We start from the raw sequence: 26910 nt of genomic DNA, 5'->3' as shown, positions 1-26910 counted from the left end.
TCCTATAACTTTCACAATGACAGCTCTCCTCTCACAGGTGTTCCTGAGGTGTTCTGTGTTCCTGAGCATGACACTTCTAGAGTACAAAAAAGTATCATCTGAGGTGCCTCTCCTTCTCTCAAATAGCATCCATCAGCATGTCCCCTTAATTCTAACTTCTAAACATATCCTTAAACCCACCATTCTTACTGTGTTAGGTACAACTCACTTGAAAATGTGCCTCATTTGTCTTCTTAGGTGGCTCCTACCATACTCCTTTGCAATCTCTTCTCCAACAAGCAGTCTTAAAACCATATATCAATTCCTCTGACCTCTTGTTTGAAGGATCTCTTCCTTCTCCAAACAAAATCCACATTTGTTACTAAAGCCTACAAAGTCTCATGTATTCTTGAGCTTGGCTTTCATCTTCCCACATTCCTGTCCTGTCTCCCACTATGTACTTTGCTACACCAATGCTATTTCTGTGTGAGAGGCCATGTGCTCGCTGAAGATCTTTATACATTGTATAACCTTGGTTCAGATGCTTTGCCCTTCAAGTATGGTAACCAGATAAAAACAGAGCACAGGTTACATTCAAATTTCAGATTAAAAAGCATCATTTAGTGTGCATATATTTATCCCAGATATCTCACAGATACAAGAGAGGTATGATCCACAATGTGTGGATAGCCAGTATTTGATGAATGAATAGCAAATGCTTGACTGAGAAGCACACATGTTAATTGGCTAGAAAGATTACAAGCATAAAGTAATAAGTAAAATGACTAGGGGCTGGGAAGGTGGCTCAGAGGTAGAGTGCTTGCCTTGCATGCATGAGGCCCTGGGTTCAAGTCCTCAGCATCACATAAGCAGAAAAAGCCAGAAATAGTACTGTGGCTCAAGTGGTAGAGAGCTAGCCTTGAGCAGAAGAGAGCTGAAGGACAGCGCCCAGGCCCAGAGTTCAGGCCCCACAACCAGCAAAGACAAGAAAAGAAAAGAAAATGACTAAATGTCAGTCAGGAGTATACCCACATTCAGGCTAAGTATCAATATGATGGAATAAAAATCTATGCAGATACAACTCATTCAGGTAATAAAGAATGCATTTTTCAAGGAAATTCTTGTTAATGTGAAATAAGTCTTAATATTGTAGAAACTTATTGTGAAAAGAAAAAAAATATTCTCGGGCTCTTCATTGTTTTAATGTTTTCCCATCACCTCCATGTGATAATGGGATTTGTCTGCTTCAGTCTGGGAGATGGAAATTTAGATCAGTTATTTGGAGTTCCCATGGTTTGTATGTTGATTCACATTGAAAGATCCACCCATCCAGTTTCCTGATCATATTTTCTCATGTGTCTCTCACATGGTGAAATTACAGATAATAAAATAGAAATTATGCTGGGAAAGTACATTGTGAGATATACTTTGAACATTTTCAAATTCACAAATGCACAGGTTAGGGGAGAAATCTCAGTATTTTCTCTGTCTTCCCACTGACTCCATGATCAAACAAGAGTCTGATAATTTTAATGTTTATCAGAGTAGAAAAACAATGGATTATTCCCTCACATTAAAACTGGTAAAGGATGTGATGCTAATATGTTATATATTTAATTTTTAAATACAATTGACTAATTTTACTAGAATTCTTTAAAGCTTTCTCAAACGATTGTTAATAAAAAACATCATTTGAAAATTCTCTATAACCTTTTCTTCTTTAAAACTTATTAAAGAAAAAGAAACCTAAATTATAGTTCAATTAATTTGGCTTGCTCTAAGGTTTACCTTTATGACCATGTATAAGTTAAAAACCTCTTCAATTTATTGTTGCTAAATAAGCATTGAAGCCTTCTTTGTCTTTCTTTCTGCAACCAGAACCTGGGAAAACTAATTGCCCAAGGGATACAGTAATTAAAATAACATATAATTTTAGAAACCAATTTTGCCAAATTAAATTCAGCTGAGGAAAGTGTGCCCTATTGTTTCTGAAAATAGTTTAATTATTAGATATTAGGTTTCGACAAAGCTATATTAAACTCACTCTGGCAGTGCAGCAAAGAAAACCTACATCTATCTATCTATCTATCTATCTATCTATCTATCTATCTATCTATCTATCTAACTATCTATGCGTTAGTGTATTTCTTTTTGCCGAACTCCGGTTTGAACTCTGGATTTTGTTCTTATTAAAAAGGAACTCTACCATACTATCAGACTATATTTATTTTATTTGTTGTTAGGTGAATGAATACTGGACTGAACTGTAACTCTTAATTGAAGTAAATTCTTCTTCTACCTGGCATTTTAATGTACTGACACAATCACCCAAAGAGATAGGGAAAAAATTGGCAAATTGTTTAAATATAGAAATATTAATACATGCATACACACAGCTTTATGGATACATATACATTTTATGAACCCCAAAGATACTTTTATAAATTGGATTTACATAAAATAATGAACTTTTCAATGAACACATAGGCTTGCTTTGCTTTCTCAGATTAATTAAAAAACCTCTGGCATTTTGTTATCTTTTTGTTTTCCTTTACCACATAAGTATCCATGAAATCCTCATCAAAAGGTATGATTTCAACACCTTTTGTGTTTTAAGATGTTTGTATGGTACTTCATAAACAAATACCTACAATCTATATCCTTTATGGATTTCACAGTATACCTAGCCCTTGCTTTCTATGTTTAAGACTTAAATACATATATAGATGGGATTTGTTTGTACACGGCTGCTGCATACATTTAGCTGCATATACAGAGTACAGTCATTCTGCTTGGAAGGCAAGTACATCAAGACACCAAGCAGAGATCAACAATTCATATTGTAGTAATTGAAATTCAGCAATGACATCTCATTTTTATTTTTTATTTTTTCTGGTTATGCAATTTATGCAGAAAAACAGAAACGTGCATTATTTTACAAAAGTAGAAAATAAAATCAAAGCCACCATTTCATTAGTAATAAGCTCTCTTAGAACTATGGCTGCATTACAATATGTAAAATTAACAAATATGTGTATTTTAATAAGGATGTATGATTTAATTCAGTTTCTTGTGCATCTTATATTTATAGTCATTATGCTTTTGGGGGGATATTTATAATGCTATATTTTCATAGTTAAAATATGCTCATTAAACTGTGGCAGATTATAAAACAATATTTAGAAATTTATATCTAATTTATAACCTCTAAATATTTTCTAAAATTTGTGTGATGGAGAAGAGTAGTCATTAGAATCAGGTGAAAATATGAGACAGATGCTGGTGGCTCACACCTGTAATCCTAGCTACTGAGGAGGCTGAGATCTGAGGATTGGGGTTCGAAGCCAGTCAGAAAGGAAAGTCCATGTGACTCTTATCTCCAAATAATCACTAGAAAACTGTAAGGGGAGCTGGTGCTGAAAGTGCTGAAAGTGGTAGTGTTAGCCTTGAGCAAAAAGCCTTAGGGACAATGCCCTGCACTGAGCTCAATCTCCATGACTGACCAAAAAAAAAAAAAAAGAGAAGATATGTGAATATGTATAGAATAAAATATATTATTAATTTGGTACCCTTGAACTATGGTTGTCTCATTTCTATGATGATCAGAAATAAGGATAATATAGAATCATACAATTCTGTTATTTTTCCTTATTTAAAAGTTTATCACATATCTCTATATATCCCTCTGCATAATTTACTTAAGGTTTGGATGAAGCTGCATTTTAAACAGCAGCTCATATGCCAATATTAAGGTCCGTATGGAGAGAGATCATGTAATTTTGAGCTTACATTTAGCCACTAAAACTGTCTAGGTTACTTTTATTTGAAACTTTTTGCTACAAAAACCATTCTATTGTTATTTCAGAAGAAAACTGATTATTTTCTGAAACTTGCTCTGCTACTGTCTCTTCTGGCATCCCCTAGCCCGCTAAATTGGGCACAATGAATACCTGGGAGTCAGTAAAGAAAGAACACAATAACAGTTTCCCTAATAACACAATCATGATGATTCTCAAGCATCAGAAATTAAATTTCAGAACAATAGATCACTGAACACAAATGTCAGGCCCATATCTATTCGGTAATATTGTTTTTTTTTCCTCACATTTGACATCTACTCCTTAAATTTTTTGCTTGAACTAGGAATGAGAAACAGAAATGAGAAACACATACTATGTCAATAACAATGTAAAGTATTTGGGAAATTTACTCCATAATGTTTGATTAAAAACATTAATTTTGTCAGCCATTTTGGAAAATTATGCTCTTGACTAGTTCTAGTAGTTGTTACTAAGCATTATCATTAAGAGCTTATAATTATTTTTTCACACTCATTTAAAGTTTCTATAAACATCCTATGAGAAAATAGTGATTTCTTTTAAAACAAACAAAGAAATGTAATGTATGCAGAATGAGAAACTATCTTTTGAAATCAGTGACTTGCAAAACAATAACAGTACTGGAATTTTAGTAACTTTTTTCTTGGACATTAATTATTATAGAATTAGGGATATGGATTTTCTAAAATATATCAAGCCAAAAAACCAAAAGAAAGAAAAATTAGAGAAAAGTGACTGACCATCCACACCACATGAAAACTTGCAGTAAAATGAAGATAGGAGCTGACATCATGGAACAGGCACGACTCGGTGTGCATATAAGTTGATCCTATTAATAACGGGCAAAGTAGCAAGCACAGGAAGAGGAAAGAAAACACAGAGAAGAAGACATACAAGATGAGATTTCATGCAGTTTGCTGGCAATTAGCAGTTAATGTGAGCCTTCATCCACAGCAGATTCAACAGTGACCATTGCAAATGAGCATTACCAAAGTACTCCACTGCTAAAGAAAACACGACACATTATTAGCACACCAAGCTACTGAGCAAGACCTGTACTTTCACACACAACCTGATATTCAGTTTATAGAAACTCCAATCATTGGCAACTTTTGTTCTAGTCTAATATTTTAAATACCTTGAATAACAGCTATAACTTACTAGGCTGAGAATATTTGAAGTCTAGTTTATTTTAACCAGCTTTTGAACTTTCATTTATGAAAGGTGGTGATAGTTAATAAGTAAAGTTCCTCTAATGGATGAAACTATAAATTGGGCTTAGAGATAGAAAAAAAAAAGCTTTAATTACAATATGTATCTACTTACCCTATAACAAAGGAAAGCACTTTTCACAGAGAAAACTGGGATTGAGCAGTTAAAAATACTCACAATTTTAGTTCTATTCTCTAATACTGATTTGACTTCTTTGCTTCATTTTTATTACCTAATTTCATAATAAGTATCTATAGCACTACAATGTATTAATTTTGCTGGAATAAAATAGGCAAACCTATTCTAAATAAGAACCTCTAGAATACATATTAATTGGTAGATTTTGGCTATGTTTCTAAAATAATTTATTATAATGTTCTAGGTTTGGATCTCACTTGTATGTACAAGTCACTTAATAAAAAATAACACTGAAAAACTATAGAGTAGAATAATAATCTATTTTAAGTCAGTTGAAGTTGGGACAGATTTCATCAGAAAATATCCTTAATCTTTAGGTAACATTCAATAAGTATTCTTTGTAATATTCAATCAAATTAACATTAAGTAATTAACCTGGCCCAACACTGAAAAACTATAGAGTAGAATAATAATCTATTTTAAGTCAGTTGAAATTGGGACAGATTTCATCAGAAAATATCCTTAATCTTTAGGTAACATTCAATAAGTATTCTTTGTAATATTCAATCAAATTAACATTAAGTAATTAACCTGGCCTGATTTTAAATAATAGAAAGCCAAATTAGCACAATTAAGAGGAATAATACAACCTAATATATGACTGAAACAGAACCCATGTAGAAAAAAAAACATAGAACCATAATATAGAATAGTTATAGAACAAAATTAGAAGAAACAGAATAAAATGCTAAAAAAAAGGACTAATATAAGTTTTATAGTAAAAGCAACATACCAGTTTTGAGGACTTGATTTTAACTATTTTAGAATTGGATTATATGTGAATAGACAATAAACATACCTTTAAGTAATATTTACTCCAAGCTACTAATCATTAGAAAGTCTGTGAATTATATTAGTGACCCTAGAGTATCAGCAAATCGATTAGAGTTGTGTTTGAAAGTACAAGGTCTGGGAGAAAGACAAAAGCATCAACTACTCAAGTTTATGCTAATCATAAATACTGAAGTAAAAACAAAAACAAAAACAAAAACTCTACCAGCAATTACATCAAGTCCACGAGAAGAACTGTGGTTAAGACATTATATTTGAATTAAAATTTCAACTTATCTCCTTAACTTCTTAGGGAAAATGGTCATTAATTTATAGGATTTAATTCCAGAAAAAGAGTAGCCTTACCAGGATGTTGTTGTCAAAGCAGACATCAGGCCCTTTTCTGTATCTGGGCTGCTTAACCATATCACAAGGGTCTGGACCATCAGCTAAAGAGACTTGTTAAGGAGAACGAAGCTGTTTTCGATATGATTACAGAAATTACAATGAAATACGTCTGATACCAAAAGAGAGCATGGGATAGCCATATCATCACTCTCCCTGAACATAATCAATTTAAGAACTTGGAGATGGAAGAAACCATAAATTATTCCTTCTCCTCATAATGAACATGTAGCATAATCAGTTTTGACATGCATGCCAAATTTGGGGTGTAAGATCTATTTCTGGCTCTGTGGGGCTGACTCCAGTAATGTAATATTCTTCTCTTTATGAACAGGAATAAAATGACAAGTTTAAAATTCCTTTAGGATGGCTTTCTGTTCCAAACATTTCTAACACCAAAGGATACATGTCTGTTCAGCTTGCATGAGTAGCCGTGTGTCACAGGGACAAGTTCCTTTGCTCTCGACCATTATAAATATTAAGTTGGTATTCATGAGCTTTTCTACATGAAAGATTCTGCAAAATAAATGTTGATGTATGAGATAAATATTATTTCAGGGAAAGATAAAATACTGCAAAAAGCCTCACATATTACAAAAGAGTTAATATGAACTACTGGAAAAAACCATCACCATCATAAATAAAACAGAATGAGATTTTAGGAGAGCATTTTATTAGACAGGTTTCATTTAAAATAGATTTTTTTTTTTTTGGTCTGGTCGTGGGGCCTGAACTCTGGGCCTGGGAGCTGTCCCTCAGCTCTTCAGCTCAAGGCTAGCGCTCTACCACTTGAGCCACAGCGCCACTTCTGGCTTTTTTTCTTTTTGCTTATGTGGTGCTGAGGAATCGAACCCAGGGCCTCATACATGCAAGGTAAGCGCTCTACCACTGAGCTACCTTCCCAGCCTAGAATAGATTTTATTAGCATGAACATGTTAAATCTTTTAAATGAACATTAAATTCAAAGGTAATACCTAAAACATCTCATATTGGAAGTTTTGAAGTACTAGCTCTTATCACACAATAATTTAGTTTTTGAAACTTACAGAAAAAATATTAATGTCACATGTTCAAGGAAATTTTGACCTTTAAACACTAAAAGTATATTAAAATTGACTTATTTTTACCGATATGAAAGCTAAGACCAGAAAAGTGGCTGAGTATCTTGCCTAAGCTAAGGGCAGAATATAGATTATATCAATGCTGCTCAAAAAACTCTGTGAAAAGATTTGTGCAATATAATAAACATTATTCACATAGTGCCTCAGTTTAACTACTTCCATCTTCCTTTGTGAACCAGGATAAAATGTAAATGTATAACTAAAATTTTTCTGTTATACATTTTTTAACAAAGGACTTTTATTTCCTTTCCTCCACATTGAAGCAAATGCAATGAAAGCAAGATGTAATGTAATATCATGGCTATATTTATCTTTACCTTACAGATTAATTTACCTCTTTACAGACAGCTATCCCTGGGACTCAATTACTGTAAGATCAAAGGATTCTGAAATCATGAATGTATCTACAAATATGCTCCAATCCCATATGTGGAACCCAGTCTGTTGTGCTCATCTCCAAATGAGAGGATCTATTTTCTGAGACCATGTTTGACTTCTTCCCTTTCTTCCTGGCTTGGACCACCTCGTTGGACATAGTACTTTGTAAAAGTAAATGACAAAACATCCTTACTATGTCTATTAAATATTCATGACAGTTTTGGCTAACCCTTTTTGTTGGAAAAAAAATGTTTTAACGATTACAGACTACTTTTCCAAATCCCCTAGCAACTGATTATTCCAGCATTTTCATGAGCTCGGATTATCTCACCTGCTCGTATTTCTTCTTCTCACTGTTAACATTTTTTTCTGGAATAACCTGCCCTGTGTCACTAAAACCAGTGTCCAATTCTTCCTAAGCTGTGGCATGCTGTTTGCTTTCCTGATACCTTGTTACTTAGAGTATCACTCTCTTTTCGAACTTTTGAACATCTCCTTTCTCATTGCCTTTCTTTTTTACCCCATTACAACCAATTAAATTTCCATCTCTTCCAAAATGCTAGAATTAATCCTGATTTTAGAAAAGGATAATTTTTCACAATTTCAACTCAAAAATCACATTCAAAATTCCATGTTCATCAAGACTAGAAGTAAAAATAATCAAAGCCACCTTCTTTAGATATCAGTTTGTAAGTGTTACAAAGTTAATTGAATATCATTAAATTAATTATAATAGAATTAATATAATTTTTAACTTTCTCAGAAAGGATTTTTATTTGTTTGTTTGTTTTCCAAAACTGAGATTTGGATTCTGGGCCTCATGTTGTTGCTTAGCTTTTTCACTCAAGCCTGGACCATCTACTCTTGAGCTACACCTCCAATTCTGACTTTATGCTGATTGAGTGGATCAATAAGAGTCTCACAGACTTTTCTTTCTGGACCAATACCAAACCATAATCTAGCAGACATAAGCCATTAGCACTTAAGTAGAAAAATCTTACTATGGTTTATTTTAGTTGAAAGTGCATTAAAATATAACCAAATTTCTCTACATTCTGGCTTAAAAAAGGGAAGCTCTGATTCCTTTGTCTATCTCCATGATTGTCAGTGATGATTATAGCAGCAAATGCAATTTCCTAGTGACCTAAGATTAATCCAGACAGAAAGGAGAAAAGTACCTGGAGCAGTTTCCACAGTCTAACACACCACTAAGTGATTTGCTGTCATTGTCAAAGAAATACTGTGTTTGTTCAGTAATGCAGCTCTGCTTTGACAGAGAGGCAGAGAAGTCATCATCTTCCATCTCCACTGTGGAAAGCAAGCAAAGGTCACCATCATGAGTACTGTGGTCTGTTACTCTCCCCACCCCATCATTCACTGGAGCAACTGGCTTGTTTACTGGGTAAATACCTTCACAGACCCTTGTTGATGTCCAATAAGTACCCAAAAGAATAAATTACAAGCCAGTACAAATGAGAAAAGCTTATGAAAAATTAGAACATAGCTGACAAAAATTTCAGCCTACCAGTGTTAGACAGATGATCTCTATCTCGTTGTCTGTCTCTCTTTTTAGATACCCACACACAGGTTCTTTATGTGTAGAATATTCCCAAAGAAAGTGTTCATTGTTATTATGAAAAAATTAAAATATCTAAATATTTACCTACCTGCTTCAAGGAGCCGTGGAAAGGTCAAACTCAAGAGCAACTGCTGGAGAATAGACCTGAATGTTTAAAATGAGTAATTCATATAAATCTAGGAGTTTTTCTATATATATATATATATATAAATTTTATAATTAAAATATGAGTTTTTTCACAGAAACATGCCTCTGGAATCACAAGTTTTCTTTCCAACATTTTGGGAAAAATTAAAAGTTTACTAACAGAAAGTTTAGGAGCTGTGTGTGTGTGTGTGTTTGCGCGTACAAGGGCTTTTACAGTTTAATTTTCAGCTGGCTCTGTGCCATTTAAGCCATGCATCTAGTTCTGGCTTTTTGCAGGTTTATTGGAAATACAAATTTCTCAGACTTGTCTGCCTAAGGTAGCTTTGAAATCTTAATTCTCAGATCTCAACCTCTGAGTAGCTAGAATTATAGATGTGAGTCACAGGCTTCATACTAGGAATATTTTATATGTTATTTCATAAATTATACAAAACAGTATAATTTTGTTTTAATCTGTAAAACAGTTAAGAAGTAAAAAGTGTTTGGGACCAAGGGAGGGACTCCTTTCCCTATTACTAACAAAAGTAAAATGCTAACTTACCAGGCAGCTGCAGTGGCCCACCAGCCAATTTGTAATATGTCTGCTATGGATGGCTGCAAAATATAATAGGAAAGTCAGTCCAGTATATTAACTATGCTATAGTGTGCTTTTGAGAGGAACTGATGCATCAGGGATTCTACTCACCACATATGCTGAGCGATGGCCTGCTCCTTGCTTTGGTGTAGTAACAGGATTACACACTGACTGATAATCATAAGATTTGTTAAAAGCATAAATTGATATATTAACTAGGTGTCTCATCAAGCTTGGATCAATTTCTCCAAAAAAGCGTCCAATCTGGTCAAAACAAATAAATAAATATATAAATTATGAGAGTTTCAAATTGAAAAAAAATACTAAGAAACCAAGAACCAAAAATAAAAATCATTAGAGCTCAAAAAAAAAAAAGCAAATGATGTACCCTTGTATGACAATATGAGAAATGCAAATTGCTCAGGTCTCTATCCTAGCCACTTTGGTTGTAGCATGGCCAGGGAAGATTTCAGCTAAGCCAAAGTTCTCATGACTCCTTCTTAACCAATAGGTCCCATCCCAGGAACATAGATAGTATAATGATGAGGATCATGAAAAAAGGAAAATACTATTCAAAACATAGTGAAAGTGTGGCTCAGGTAATGAAGAGCCTGCCTAGCAACTGCAAGGCCTAGAGTTCAATCAATCAAATAAAAATTAGAGCAGATACTCTCATTATTCCTTATGGTATTTGTTTATGAAAGAAATGGACCCAGATCAAGGAGTCACAATAAAATGTGTGTTACATAAGTAGAAAAGGGTTGATTGGCAAATGAAGAGACATAATACAGAAGGTAGCAAGTTTCAGGTATATAATATTATTATGCCTAGGAAATAAGATGGTTAATTCTACTGTACTGCATATTAGAAATTTGTAGAGAGTTCATTGCATGCACTCCTATAAATATAAGAATGAAACTCAAAAGCAAACACAAAAAGCCAAACTATTTTCCAGAATCTGAAACTATTTCCAAACAGGAGAGTGGGTTGAATTAAGTAGACAAATGAATGATGAACTGGAAGAATTTCACTTTAACAAGAAACCAGTACCTATTTCAGCTCTAGCCATAAAAAGACAATATTTATTCAAAAGAACTCCAGTATTGAAACCTCTATGATTTTTTTTAAAGAGAAGTCGGAACTGTAGATCCAAAAATGAACTTAGTTGGCAGCTAAGTTGAAATTTAGTTAAAATCCTGTTGATCACAATATCTTATGTACTGGAACCAGAAACTCAACCAGTCATACATTAAGTTAGATATTATATACTGAAAGATCTTTAATTTGCTATAATTTTATAAACATTTAAAGGAATGAAAATAAGCTTTTATCATGTTAAAATCCTTGGTTAAACTATTTATATCTAAAAGTAAAATCAAGTAAAAAACACAAATAAAAGATTTAACATGCTTTTCTTAGTGGCTTACATTATATACAGCATTTTAAAATTTATTTTGTCATAGAAATACAGCAACCCATCAACTTCTAAGATGTTTGAAGAGATTTTGTTTTAATGTACACCAGGGTTATATAATTTGGAGAAAATACTTCTTGAATGACATTGCCCCATTTGTTAGGAAATGGAAAGACTTGGAAAAAATTATACTAAGTGAAGTAAGCCAGGCCCAAAGAAACATAGGTCCCATGGTTTCCCTTATTTGTAATAACTAGTATATGTCTGAGACAAGTAGAAAAGGTTAGATATGTTGATGTTAGGTGAAATGAACCCCAAGGTAAGTATTCCAATGCTTTTTACTCTCATGCCATTGTTTCTAACATATTTATAAGATTATTTTTTTGTTGCTGTGTATGTCCCTCCCCCATGATATAACCCTTGCTTTCACTGTATATGATGTTGGTATAATTTGTGGAGGGGAAGGAAAAAACAAATCGTTTAAATAGGGATACAGGTGGACCCATTGCAACAATGAGATGTTACAAGATGTTATGTCGAAAATGAACTTTACAACTTTGGCTGTTGGGGGAGAGGGGATATGGTTGGATAGGTGGGGTGGGATATGGGAAGGGATGGGAAGGGGAAACAAAGGAGGAAGCAACAGTACTTGATAAGAAATGTACTCATTATCTTGCCCATGTAATTGTAACTCCTCTGTACAGTATTTTCATGATAAAAAAATAATTCTTTCCTCCTTCAGTTACATACCTGATTAGTATAATCATCATGATTTGCCATCAAAAGAAACCCACCATCATCTAGAATCACACAATCCATTACCTGTAAAAATAAAAGTAGATTTTTAGGAAGAATATGGTATCTCATTATGATTAGGACATAAAATTAAAGAAAAACGTATATATATCTATCTATTCATATAAGGTATATGTTTAGGGAATTGTTCTGAAATAAATTAAGGGCAAGTATCAATGTCAAAACTCCTTATCTTAATAATCTACCAATAGTCATATACTTAGATTTTCCAATCAGTATGAACAAATCAGCAATAATCTTTTTTACAAGTTCTAAGTAATCTAAATGATCCAGAAAAATAGATAAACCAAAATGTTCAATAATTTGCAATTATTTTAAGGTTGAACATATGGTTATCATCCAAAACATATAAACATGTTAGTTACCATATTTGATAAACTAGAAGAAAAAACAGCATAAAATTAATAACTTCTATATTTATATATTTGAAGCACACTGTTGAATGATAGGCAATTAAAGGCCAAAAAGTAAAACAAAATATGATCTGAAATCTAGAAAAACAAATCACACCCCTTTTAAAATATATTACATGTTGGAAGCCAATTCAGTAACTGTTACCAAATAAAATTAAAACTTAAAGCACGCCATTCAAAGTTGGGAACATAATACACTATTTTCCTAATTTGGAAGTAGTTTGCTTAAACCTTTGCTCTAAAGACAGCTGCCACCTTGCCTATGTAAGATAAGCAAGATATAAAAATTGTACAGGCAACTGGCTTATGATTTTGCCGAAGTGGAAGTGATAGATGTGACTTGAGTCCATGACCTTCCTTGGAAGTAGTATACAGACACATAAATGGGCTTGAGTACCTAACTGCATCACACTTTTTCAGTTAATTTATCCAACATTATTATGATGATGATACTAAGAATATCTTCAATTTGTTTAATTTTGAACAAAGTTGGACCACATTTTTTGTTTCCATTTTCTTTTCCAATTTCATAAGCAAAAATAATCTTGTGTGTGTGTGTGTGTGTGTGTGTGTGTGTGTGCACGCACACGAGCGCGCTAGTACTGGAGCTTGAACTTGGGTACCTGGGAACCTTTCTCAGCATTTTTGCTCAAGGCTAGCATTCTACCACTAAGCCACAGCTCCACTTGTGGCCTTTTGGAATTTAATTAAACATAAGTCTCAGCTTTTTCCTGTCCAGGCTAGATTCAAACTGCAATCCTCAGATCTCAGACTCCTGAGTAGCTAGGATTACAGGTGTGATCAACCAGTGCCCAGCTCCAAGACAAGGTGATACTCAGTACTTTCAAATGAAACTTTGTAATAAACTATGTTATATAAGGACTCAGTTAAAATTATTTTCCAAAGCTATAGGGTAAACAACTTCAGAGAAAGTGTGAAACAACATCAAGGTAAGTTTCACTGGAGACCAATAGGATGCTTTGTTAGAAAATTCCCATTCAGGGCTGGGAAGGTGGCTCAGTGGTAGAGCGCTTGCCTTGCATGCTCAAGGCCCTGGGATCGATTCCTCAGCACCACATAAGCAAAAAGAAAAAAGCCGGAAGTGGCGCTGTGGCTCAAGTGGTAGAGCGCTAGCCTTGAGCTGAAGAGCTGAGGGACAGCGCCCAGGCCCAGAGTTCAGGCCCCATGACCAGACCCAAAAAAAAAAGAAAATTCCCATTCAGAAATGGAGTTGGAGATAAATAAAAGAACAAAAGAACTTAATGAGATTGGAACTAAAGACAACATAATTTACATGAATATGACTATTTTTTTACCTTATCAAATTATGACTTATATTTTTTAAAAAGCTATTTGTTTTAGGACTTCAAATTAGATTAACCTCAAATCTATTAATTGGTTTACTTTTCCATTATTTGAAGTTATAATTCTTAAATCTTTCTAATCATTGAAGGGATTATCAAGGGATAATAACAAAAGAAAATATTGTAGTTTAATATGGTTTAAAAGATTTTTCTTACATCACTGTTTCTTTTGCAGTCACATACTGGGCCAGCACACTGAAAAAAATATTATTTCACAATTAAAGCATGCTAAATTTCAATTCTATTATATTAATTAGTAGTACAGTGTTCTAAACCATTTGAAATAATTTATCAAACGTAACAGTGTCTAAGAAAAAAAAATACCAGTTTTGTGCTTAATCTAAAAACTATCAACCAATATGTATCTAAACTAGATTGTTCATTTTCAAGTTAAAAATGTGAAATATTCTTCTATGCATTTATTGAATTAATGCTTAAAATAGAAACTTATATTTCAAAGTATTAGCATTGCACATTTACCTTTCCAGGGTATAACACCCTTTCTTTTTCACTAATTTTGAAGCTACTATGATTAGCATAAGAATTTCAAATATTATCTTACCGGATCCCTGATAGCAGTTTTGGTGAAATTCTCTATCCAGGAATTTACATCAATTTTAATTCCCACAACTAAAAGAAATTGCAAATTAATTAAAAATCTTATTTTTTGAAATATTTGTTATTAACAGCTTAGGTAATTTACAGAATGGAAAATAAATGTTGGATTGAATTTTTTTTACAGAAATGTACTGGGGTAGTATTCTTTAAGAAATAATGCAAGTGTGGGGGGGCGGGAGGATCTGGGTGGGGGAGCAGGGGGAGGATGGGAAGGAGAAACAAAGGAGGAGGCTACAATGCTTGATAAGAAATGTACTCATTATCTTGCCCACGTAATTGTAACCCCTCTGTACAGTATTTTCACAACAAAAAAAGAATGATTGATATTAAAAAAATAATACTAGTAGTACTTAAATTATTATCTAGCCAATTAATTTAAAAAATAGGAATTGATGGAAAAAACATAAAGCATATATAATCTGAGTTCATTCTAATTGAGCTTTTAAAGAACTGAGCCAGTGAATCCGGTGAGTGATTAAAAAATGTATATTGAAAGAATAAATAGATTAGTGTGTTAGTTGGTAGGAGATGGGGGCACACAGGTGCAGACCTGAGAAATAACTGATTAGGTAAATAAGAAATGAGTGATTGAGGGAGTGAAGGCACACGTGAAAGATGAAGTCAATTCCACGTATTAGACCACTGCCCTCCAAGGAAACAGTCTCTATCTCCTCTGCCATCTGGCTTTCCTAATGACACACTCTTTTCTAAGCTATAAACAATACTGGATTGTATCCTGAAAAAAAAATGCCTCATAGCTACAATTTGATTGTGATTGTATTCTCCCACTTTAGCACATATCCAATTCTCATCAATGAACACTTTTATTTTGTTTTGGTTTGCTTGATTGATTTATTTTACCAAAATTTTCCCCATGTTCTAAACACATTTTTAATGCAAGACTACCTAGTTCCCTTTGACACCATTGTGCCTAATGTATAGATACAACATAATTAACTTTTTCTCTCTGTGATAGAAACTTACCTTTTATGTTCAATTATTACTTTTAGGTTTCCCCTTGGCCCATACTTTTGTGCATATATCTTTGAAAGGGGAAGAGACTTCTAGAGCAGAATGGCTAGGTCAATCCAAGATTTAATTTTTTATATTTAAATATTAAATATTACAGCAAATTGGTGCATATATTTTATCAAGCACATATACACATATACACTTCTTTGAAAAGTCATTAACTTCATAGTATCATTTGATTTGAGTCCCAATTTCATTGGTCACTCATAATATGCTATATTCTTTTTGCAGACTTATAAGTCTTTCAAGTTTATTTTGTTTGGAGTATTCTCATGAACTTTCTCATAAACATGTATAGTCACATTTAATTTTAGTCACATGTATGATGGCTATGCTTACCTGCAGGTTTAAGAAGCTTGCCTTGGATAGATATTTCTACAGCTTTGCTTACCATAATGCCTGACTCAAAGGGACCAGGCCCGCTTGCTAAAATAAAGAAACACAGATCAAGATCTATCATATTGTTGAACTTCTTTCTTTAGAGATGGTGTTCTGCTCATAAAGAGATGTGTGGCCTCTTCTTTGTCATTTCTTCCTTGTTTTACTAATCTATTAGAAATGTCTCAGAAATGGTTTTGGTTAATTTATTTGTGGGCATGAATTAAACATCATGGTTGCATCTAGTTCCACAATACAATGTCTGCACATCAAATCTCAGCTCTGTAACCTTTGCTAACACATGGGGGAGGCTGCTAAAGAGAAAAGAGAAGAGCAATCTTGGCTTCCTAAAGCTATCTTTACCTTCTATGTCCACAGACAAATCTCCGAAATTCTCTGAGTTTCAGTTTCATTATTTGCAAAAAAGAAAAGGAAAAGTACCTATGCTCAAGTATGTTGAAAAAGCAAATTGGAAAGTTTAGAGAAAGAAACAGATAAAGTATTTTAAAATGTTTTTTTTTAATTTTCATAAATACCAAATTACTGAATTAATACTGAAAAATGCAGGTAATCAATTTGCTATACCTTATTTAATTCATTAAACAATTTTTTAATTTATTAGTTGTGATATGAGGAATTAACTACATATGTTTCTATTTATTATGCATGCCTGCTAGATATGCTAGCTATCCTTATTGGATGACTTCTGGCTGTGTAACCATTTTAACCTCTTGAACTAAATAAATGTCTTTCCTGTTTTCCTGATATTTTGCATCTACCATATGCTTTATAATGAATGACACTTCTGAGCAGTGAACATTAAATGTATTGATTTGGGGAGAGCAAGCAGTAGCAATGATTTGTTTTAAAAAGGAACTAAGAAAATGACTTCTAGAGAATGAATACTTACTGTTAAAGATAGGAGCAGTGAACACATAGTTATCATTATCTAGGCTCCTTTTGTAGAAGCTTTCTTCATATGTTTCAGGGTTTTCTTGCCAATTTTCTCCAGCCCTAAGGAGGAAATAGCTCATAATTTGTATTCTTTAAACTATAAGATAACCTACTTTTCTCTTTGTGGACACATTGAGGTTGAGAAATGTGTCTACAACTCCAGTATGTCTAATGGAGTTAATGTTGATTGATAGTGTAAGTGACATGCATTCCTAAGCAATATATCAACATAACATTATATTAAGTATCAGAAAAACCTGACTCCTAGTTTTACTCTGTTATTTTCTAGTCAGGAAATCATGGATAAGTCAGTTAAAAGGTTAATTAATAAAAATAACCTTTGACGACTACTCTGTTCATTGCAAAGACAGTTCTTACGATAAACAGAGAGAAGATGCATAAATAAACAGAGAAAATGGTAAGTGCCTCATTAACATTGCTGTAGATTACAAGCATGCTCACTGAACTCGTTTAGTTGTGTTTTTGGAGAAGAGTCATTTAAAACTCTCTTAAACTTTATAACAAATATATGACTGGCAACATTACCATTAAAATGTTATTATATCATGTGGCAAAAAAGTGGAATATTGAGCTAATATAAACATTTCAAATGGATTTAATCTATCGACAATGATTGGCTTCTCTTCTGAAGATGGCTTCCTTACGTAACAATGTACCGATCCCTCGTACAAATCATTCCTGTGTCCTTTCTTTAATTTCTACATGTACTTTGAACTTACTCTTTGGGATAAACTCTGGTAACCCCACCATCCGTCACTACAAAGCGTGCTTTCACTCCCTTGCTGAAACAGAATACAGAAAGAAATTTTTGCTTGTTTTTTTTTTAAATTAAACTTACCTTACATTATGTTAGGTGCTGGTGATATACCTTCCGTCCCCCTCCCCCAACAAAAAAATAAGTTTTTAGAATAATCAAGGTAGAAATGCAAAATCATGTACTCAGAGTAAGTACTCAGAGGGAGTGTGCTAAAGGAATGTTATGTCATAGAAAATAAGGAGCTTCATTTTGAAAATCAAGTAGGAGTTAGCAGGAACCACAATGCAAACAAGACATCATCATCTATAGAGTAAAACGTATTTATAGGGAAACTAGGGAAGAATACTGGTGTTTGGTGAAAGGAATACACAAGGCATAAGGGGAGAAAGAGGAGAATTTGCCAGGTGCTGGTGGCTCACGCCTATAATCCTAGCAACTCAGGAGGCTGAGATCTGAGGATCATGGTTCAAAGCCAGCCTGGGCAGAAAAGTCTGTGAGACTCTTATCTCCAGTTAACCAGCAGAAGAGCCGGAATTAGCACTGTGTCTCAAGTGGTAGAGTGCTCTCCTTGAGCTGAAGAACTGAGGGACAGTGCCCAGGCCCAGAGCTCCACACTGGCCTCTCTTCCTCCCCCCCACCCCCCCAAAAAAGAGGAGAATTTCAAGTTTCAAATACAAGTTTCTAAAGAATGGCCCATTTGTGATTGTTGACTTGGAAATCCACACTAGAGTCAGGGTCTCAGTATGTAGTCTGCGCTGGCCTGAAATTCAGGATGCTCCTGACAGGGCTCAAGTGCTAGTACCACACTTAGCTGAGGGTACCATCATTATCTTAAAATGAGTTATGCATTAGAAGATTGTGGCAGGTATGCTTCGCACAGAGAACAGACTGGAAGCAATAAAAACATAATTACCCTTTTCTGTGATTTCTTAAAATGGGATTCTCAGGTGTAGATTATGAACAAGAAAACATTGTAAGGAGAAATAGCATTCAGTGACTGACTGGAAAAGGGATGGAGAAGAAGATGTCTTCTTAAGAATATGTATGCAAGATGCTACTATAAAGCCAAGTAAATATTCAGAGTTTAATTTACTCCCTGTGATGTATAAAGTTGAGTAATGACAGATATTAGTGCTGAAATATACTCTTTAATTGAAAATGAAAATTGTCAACAATTGTGAAGTCATTTTCATGAGAAATTATTGTTAAAGGGAAATAACAAATTTTACATTTGTGAAGCCTATTATCAAAAATTTCCCAGAGAACAGCTAAAATGAAATGTACAGCACATATTTTGTAATTAATAGGAACACATACTCACATGTTTTTCTGCTTACTCCAATAATTCTGGACAAGTTCATTTGTAAAGCCTGCATCCAGCAAGACTCTATTAATCAGGTCTGTATTACCTAAAACAGAAAGGGGGATATTTCCTGTTTATACTCACATATTTCAAAAATTCAAACAATAATGAAATAAATATCATTGCTGTTTTCAAAAATTAAAGTAGTAGATTACTTTAAACTTTAGTGAGAATTGTAATTTACTAATGGATTGAATACAATTTCTTTTGCAAACCAAAACAAACATGACTGTACTCCTTAAAGTATTTAGATCACAGATTTTATTCAACAATGCCTAGTTTCTACATAGTTTCAAATATTATTTGATTTTAAAAGATAAAAATAATATGGCAAGAAATCTATAACATTTACCAGTATATAAATGCCTTTTTTTTTTTTTTTTTACAGATGTGGGCTGTTTACTACAATTTCTAGTTCATCACATGACTACATAGTCATCTCAACTGTTTCCTACTAAGCTTAAGGAGAAGCAAAGCACATGGTGAATGAAGGAACAAAACAGGTAAGTATGGATTTGACCTAAAGCACCTTGTTTAAACATATCTACACTTTTTTTAGGAACAATAGACAGTGTGAAATTGATTGCAATTTCCAATATGTTCTATAGTTTTATTTTACATGTCATGAGAAATAATTAGGATAAACTTATCTTGGAAAGGAGAATAAAATTATTTCATACTTTTTATATCCAATTTAATGGAATAGTTAACAAATGGAATAGTTAACAAATTTATTTCATTTGTAATGTTCTTACTTGATTTGCTTCTTTGATTACAATTTTAAGATACAAAGTTCATTGCAATCAAAGTAGTTCAAACATAAAGATGATTGAATGATGTTATGTTTGTTGTCTTTTGTATTACCTCCATATAAAACTCATACAAATTGGAAGATATAAATACATTTATAAGAGGTATCTGTTTTCTTCTATTTAACTGGAGCAATGTAATAAAAAAAATCTTGAAAAATCATTTAAAATTCAGTTTCCTAAATTTGAGAAGAGCTCTGGTGAGAATATTCTATTTGCATTTAACTTCATTCAAATATTGATTAATTCAAACTTTGAATCTCAATTAAGAATAAATGACATCTTTAAAACATAAAATCAAGGATCAGATGGTTTCAATATTCAAAATGATCAGTTGGTTACATCTTACAATTATAATTCACAAAATAAATAAACCAACATACTAGTTTACTAATATGAAAATCATATAATATGAGAAGATCATATGAACAAAGACTTAATGGGTATGGATACAGCCATATAGAGGAAATTATTAAAAATTAACACATACTTACATGATGGGTTGTTTGGTGTTTTTCTATCAATAAACTCATTGAAGTTTAAAAGAAATTCAGTGTTATTGTCTGATAGTTTAAGATCACTGCAGTATTCTCTGGAAAAGAAAAACATATTATGATGTTAGAATGTTTCCAGGGAAAGTAGAATATAAGAAGCACTTTTTTTTTTGGTTATACATGACCTTGCATGAACTTCTTGCTTATATGAATTTTTTTTTATCTCTATTAAAGCAGAATAAGACTGGGTGCTGGTGGCTCATGCCTGTAATCTTAGCTACTCAGGAAGCTGAGGATCTGAGATCTGAGGATCACGGTTCAAAGCCAGCCTGGGCAGAAAATTCTGTGAGAACCTTATCTCTAATTAACCACCAGAAAAGCCGGAGGTGGCGCTGTGTCTCAAGTGGTAGAGTGCTCTCCTTGAGCTGAAGAACTGAGCGACAGAGCCCAGGCCCAGAGTTCAAGCCCCACAACCGATCCCTGACTCCCTTTCTCCCCCCCCCAAAAAAAGCAGAATAACATGTCAGGAGTAGGTGAAGTAATTATAGGAAATCTATACTAAATGCCAAACAGCAGGACAGTTAGTGCTCAATATATATTAGGTTGTCTCATACGCTTATCAATTATAAAGATTTTATAGTTTCATAAAGAAATTGAAATAAATGTAAAATATTCACTAGAATTTTTTATGCATTATATGTTAACATATTTTATTTTACTGAGATTTCTTTTTACTGGTACCTGGGAGGAGTTCTTTATGAGACTGCCACACATGTATGTAATGCATTCTATTAATCTCATCCCCATCTGTCTCCTTCATCCTCCTTCTCAGAACAGTTAAGCATGTCTTGACGTTCTACTTTCACCCAGACATATAAAGTATATACTAACATTCTTATAGCGAATTAAGATTTTGTTCTGGGACATTTAGAAAATATGAATCAGAATTCAGAAATCTGCTTATGCAGAAATAAGAGTTACTCAGAATTTTATAAGTTCTCCTTAGGTTCTGAACAATGTGAAAAAAACACAAAAGCTTAGATAAACAGGAATTACCTTCATTTTAAAACAGACTGATAAGTGTTTGGGTCAAATGTTGAGGAAATAAATAAAAATAAAGAACACGGAGGTCTGAATACTTTCAAATAATTTTAAGAACATGGAAATATGCTAAATAGTTGGGCACTGGTGGCTCACAGCTGTAATTCTAGCTACTCAGTAGGCTGAGATTTGAGAATCACAGTTCAAAGCCAGCTCAGGCAAGACAGTCCCTGAGACTCTTATCTCCAATTAACCACCGGAAAACTGGACATGGCACTGTGGTTCAAATGGTAGAGAGCTTGCCTTGAGCTGAAGAGCTCAGCGATAATGCCCAGGCTAAGAGTTCAAGACCACAACTGACAAAAAAAAAAAAATTAAGGAAATAAGCTAAATATTATATTATCAGTGGAGAAAGGAGATTAAGTGGGGAGAAGAATATAACTGAGTAAAAAGATTGTTAATATGTAAAATTTTATGAGACAACAAATTATATTACATGTATTTTCCACCCAGTGCCACTGGCTCATGCCTGTCATCATAGCTACTCAGGAGTCTGAGCTTTGACAACTGTGGTACAAAGCCAGTCTGGGCAGGAAAGCCTGTGAGACTGTTTTCTTCAATAAACCAACAAAAAAGCTGGAAGTAGAGCTATGGATCAAGTGGTGGCCTTAAGCAAAAAATTCTCAGGGACTGTCTCCAGGCCCTGAAATCCAGCCCCAGGACTGGTATAAAAATATCATAAAATAAAATCTGTTTTTTCAGAAGGCTAATCTCATTATGAGATTAAACATCAAACATTAATTATGGGATTAAACATTATAAAACCAAACATTCCAGACATCTGCATAAATACACATATGCATGCATATATATGATGATACATACATATCTATGTATACCTGATTGTACATAGAATATACATATATACATTATAGATGATACATTTGAATGTGTGTTCACACACAATCAATTGTAAATATACAAATCTCCTGTATGTGTGTGTGTGTGTGCCACAGAAATCAAAACCTACATCTGTCTTATTTATCATTGCAAAAATGACTTAGCATATTATCTGGAACACAGAGCTCAGCAAATATTAAGATGAATATACAGCCCACTTGTCCTGTTTTAAATTCATCTTCACTTCAATTTCATACTCTGACATAGAACTAGCCATGGACAGCCTTATCTGAATTGGGAACTTTTTTTTTGAAGGCTTTACCCAGCAATGCAAGTTTCAACAAAGAACAACAAAATCAAACCAACCTTGGTGCTAAAAATGTGTAGCCAGATTCTTCAAAATTATCTGGCTTCAGGGTTTCTGAGTCTGTGAAGACAATGTTACAGTATTAGATGATCAATACAGAATGTATCATCTAGGAGAGAGTCTATGACAGTGTGAAAACATTAGAAAGAGTACCTAGTAAGAAAAATTAAAACTAGACTACTTACATCCTAAAGTTGAAACGAACAAACAACAACAACAAAAAAAGAACTGTAAAGGTCCTCAATGCTTCCCAATATAATAATAAAATCATACTATAGATTAACTTCATTATCACAACAAATATAGCTGATAAAACATTGTCCATTTACTAGCCCTACAAATACTTGTTTAGAAAAGAGATTAATATCTACAAAACATGAGGCATTACATCTAAAATATCCATAGAAAAGAGTATACTAGAATTATAAAGAACATGATTTTAATAAACTTTTGATTGCACTTAATGAATTAATAACATTCTTTATATTAGATTGATAGAATCTTCAATGTGAATTGAGTTGCATATGAAAATACAAGTATATTTTTCCCTCATTTTTGCTGCTTATGTTTGAGTGCTCATGGAGGAAAACCCAGCAAATGAGAAGCACAGAGGGTAAGATCCAATAGGAATGGAAATATCAGTGGAAATGTCAAATGTACTAAACAGAAAGAAATTGAGCAACAAGAAAATACTTGCCCTTCATTTTTCCCTTTTTTGCTGTAAATCCATCAGAAAGAGAAAGCAGGGAAACAAAAAAAAGAGGGTAAAGCAAAGGGGGGTCACAAACAATATTTTATTCAATGCCTTTCTTGAATAAAAATATTGTGCATAGATCAAAGGTTCATTTATGTACAGTTGTAGTCTGGAAAGAAAGACACATAGTTTTGAAGGCTGGGAGGTATGTCTGTCGATTTTACTAGAATACCTTCACTACTAAAGTTATTTCAAATGTCTGTTTGGCAAAGCAGCTAAGGCAGCTAAAATACTAAGGACGTCAACCTATGAACTAACAGAATCACGTACCAATCACCAGAGACTCACTACTCATCCCCTCCTTTACCAAGTAAAGTATTAGCTCATGCAAAATTGCAGCTTGTTAAAGGACCATCATATCTGTTATATGAAAGTACAAATTTAAATGTATAGCTTATATTGTGATAGGTACAGTAGGTCTGCAAAACAACGACAACAAAAATCCTGACAGAAATGAAGGAAACTGAATTTACTTTGAAGTTGGACATAAAAAAATATCAGATGTGGATTTTTAATTTAGTCCTAACAGAAAAATTTTAGACCGTTAATTTAATATCCTTTTGTTCAAAGGATATGATGGTCATTTTACTTTACTAAATCTAGTTCCCCCAAAACAAAATAAGTATTAACAACAGCTTGAAATATGCACTAGTGTTTTAATAATTACTCCACATTCCACATGATGCTTTAAAAGAAACTAATCCATTTGAGTTACTGAGACATTAATTTGATTATGGAAAGAAGTTAATTGCCAAGCACAATATCATTCTGGCCAAATGCACAAAGGAAAAAAAAGAAGAAGAAAAGGAAAGATAAGAAAAGGAAAAGCTTTACTTGCACAGTGCCATGAATAGAAACTATGTTGATAATTAGCATTTAAAACATTTCACACCAGTTAGCACACCCTTAAAATGACAGTGACAGAGGACACAGCATTGCAATGATTCTACAAGCACATAGCAAGGCAGGGAAGGGTGATGGGGACTGCCAGTGAGACTGGAGTACCTGCTTATATTCTATCCATATAGAATATTTCTTGTTCCTTGCATGTTTGGAATGGGTTAGAATCATTGCTGTATATTTGTTAACAGCAGCACCTACTAAAATGTGTAAGCCTTGGGTATTCTAGAATGTAGACGTATTTAAACATCTGAGACTAAGAGATAACAAAGAGACCCTCAAGTTGCTTTCACAGTACTTACATCTGGCCTGAGTTATTGTCTCTTCTATTTTGGCTTTTATATAGTAAAAACTGTAGGTTGGTAATACCAAGGCCAAACTGCAATAGAAACAAGAGAAGCATAAACACAAACAAACAAAAATGAAACATAACTTAAAAAAAAAGAGACACATCAAGATCATGGGAAAATCCAAAGGTCTTCCTCATAGAAAGGAAAGGACATACTTCTTTGACAAGAAAATGCATTCCTCAAATAGAGTACTTAATTATGTTCTTGCCATGTAGTCATATAGCCCTCTAAAGGGTAGAGGATCAAGAAACATGGAAAATAAGCTACCTATTGCAGTCATAAGTTATCTAAGGAAAGCTTTAGGTTCCCTACTATCCTCCTGAATGTTTTACACTATTAATATTGTCAAAAAAGAATACCATTAGCTATACACATATATTTAAGCAAACATGTCATACCACTTTGGATACTCTCTCATTAATATATGGTCTATATTTTTCAAAGAAAAATCATAAATGGAGAAGTATTATTGCTAGCATTTCATTGTTGCATACAGACATTGGGAATGTATTCTTTTGAGGGATTAAATGCCTACTATTTTAAAACTATGATTCTTAGTCAAGTTCCCTCGTGTCTGCTGACGGGTAAATTCAGATATTTTATAGCATTAGTGTAGGGATTATCTCTGTGTTTCATTGCCTCTTACACAATTGCAAGACTAGTTGTACAAATGATTTAGTGTGCATATCCCATACGATTAAGTAGATTTATTATATACAACAGGAAATATATCTTCAGCTCCATAGTTTACAAAGCCCATGGGGTTAATCTATCTCCAGCTAGATGTCCTAAATAGAAGAGCATTTGAGTGCAAATCTTAGAACAAACTCAGAACAGGTTAGAAAACAAAGATTTTTAAACATGCCTGTCATTATATCTAACACCTTAATAATTGGTTAAAATAAAAAGCTGCAAAGCAGATAACCTTACTTATTATGAAATGTCTAATTAATAAGACTTGTGATGTTTAGAACTGTTAAACAATCCAGTAGTCCACGATAATCCAACTCTATGCTAATCATATGTAATATGTAACATATAAAATGTAATCTTTCACAATGGCTAAAACTCAAAGGAGACACAACTAATGATCCTATGTCCTCATTTGCAGTTGCAAATGACCTTTCCTACCCCAAAATTAGAAGAAAGCTACCATGAAAAGAAAGCTACTTTGTGAAAAATATGACCATAGTTCTAAGATATCCAATGCAATTTCTTACAAAAAGATTCTTGACATTGCCAATTGTGTCACTGGACATTTACTTCCACGATTTCCTGCAAATAGTATTGGTTTGGGGGAAAAGACGTGCATTTGTAGGCATTTTGTTGTTCCTAGACATTTTGTAAATCATTTAACTCATTCAAACCTCTGTATTCCCAGCTTCGAGGATAGAAACATAGAGTCTCATTATATGCTATATAGACATGGACAATATAAACTAAGATAGATTATACATGTTCAGATTTTCCTTTTTAGGAATATAAATGGTAAATGGAAATATAATGATAAGAAAGGCAAGGTTTACTTGTTAAAATTTAATTATGCAGAAAAGATAGCAAAATGAGTCAAGGCTTGTTACGTCCAATTCCCAAAACTTTTACAATCATTAAGTAATTCACAGACTTTCCTTATGGGAAAAGGTCAGGGAAATAAAATGTTATGTAGAGTTAATGAAAATTTCTGCATTTTTTTATCGATAACTTCAAGTGGAAGCAGAAGGAAGAATTAAAATAAGCAATGCAATCAGTCTGAAAGCAAGAATGACCTTTCACAATTCACTTGCCATTTATAAAATGGAGAGCAGAATTACTGAGCATTTGAAGACTGTCTCCTACAAATTTCTCTAGGGAAATTAGGGCATTTTTATTGCTCCATCGCCATTTATTGCTAAGAGAAACTTATAGTTAAAACTGATAACATTCTATTGTGTGACTGAGACACTGTCACTATGTGGGTTACAT

The 26910-nt window shown here is 33.3% G+C and overlaps 1 protein-coding gene across 1 annotated transcript in view; it reads right to left on the bottom strand.

The window, feature by feature from the left end:
- Positions 1-26910, bottom strand: part of Cacna2d1 (calcium channel, voltage-dependent, alpha 2/delta subunit 1) — a 374122-nt gene that overhangs the window by 5282 nt on the left and 341930 nt on the right. The window contains exons 23-38 of the mRNA XM_013026008.1: positions 24901-24977; positions 22944-23004; positions 20637-20734; positions 19292-19379; positions 17933-17995; positions 17149-17252; positions 16200-16286; positions 14773-14840; positions 14367-14405; positions 12368-12439; positions 10315-10467; positions 10171-10223; positions 9571-9626; positions 9082-9211; positions 6811-6920; positions 6366-6448 (exon numbers count right to left, since the gene is read on the bottom strand). Of these exons, the coding sequence (XP_012881462.1) occupies positions 6366-6448; positions 6811-6920; positions 9082-9211; positions 9571-9626; positions 10171-10223; positions 10315-10467; positions 12368-12439; positions 14367-14405; positions 14773-14840; positions 16200-16286; positions 17149-17252; positions 17933-17995; positions 19292-19379; positions 20637-20734; positions 22944-23004; positions 24901-24977 (1342 nt within the window). The remainder of the gene's footprint in view (positions 1-6365; positions 6449-6810; positions 6921-9081; positions 9212-9570; positions 9627-10170; positions 10224-10314; positions 10468-12367; positions 12440-14366; positions 14406-14772; positions 14841-16199; positions 16287-17148; positions 17253-17932; positions 17996-19291; positions 19380-20636; positions 20735-22943; positions 23005-24900; positions 24978-26910) is intronic.

The sequence above is a fragment of the Dipodomys ordii genome, unplaced genomic scaffold, assembly GCF_000151885.1.
Source record: "Dipodomys ordii isolate 6190 unplaced genomic scaffold, Dord_2.0 Scaffold90, whole genome shotgun sequence".
In the NCBI taxonomy this organism is placed as follows: Eukaryota; Metazoa; Chordata; class Mammalia; order Rodentia; family Heteromyidae; genus Dipodomys; species Dipodomys ordii.
This window is presented reverse-complemented; position numbering and strand designations above follow the sequence as displayed.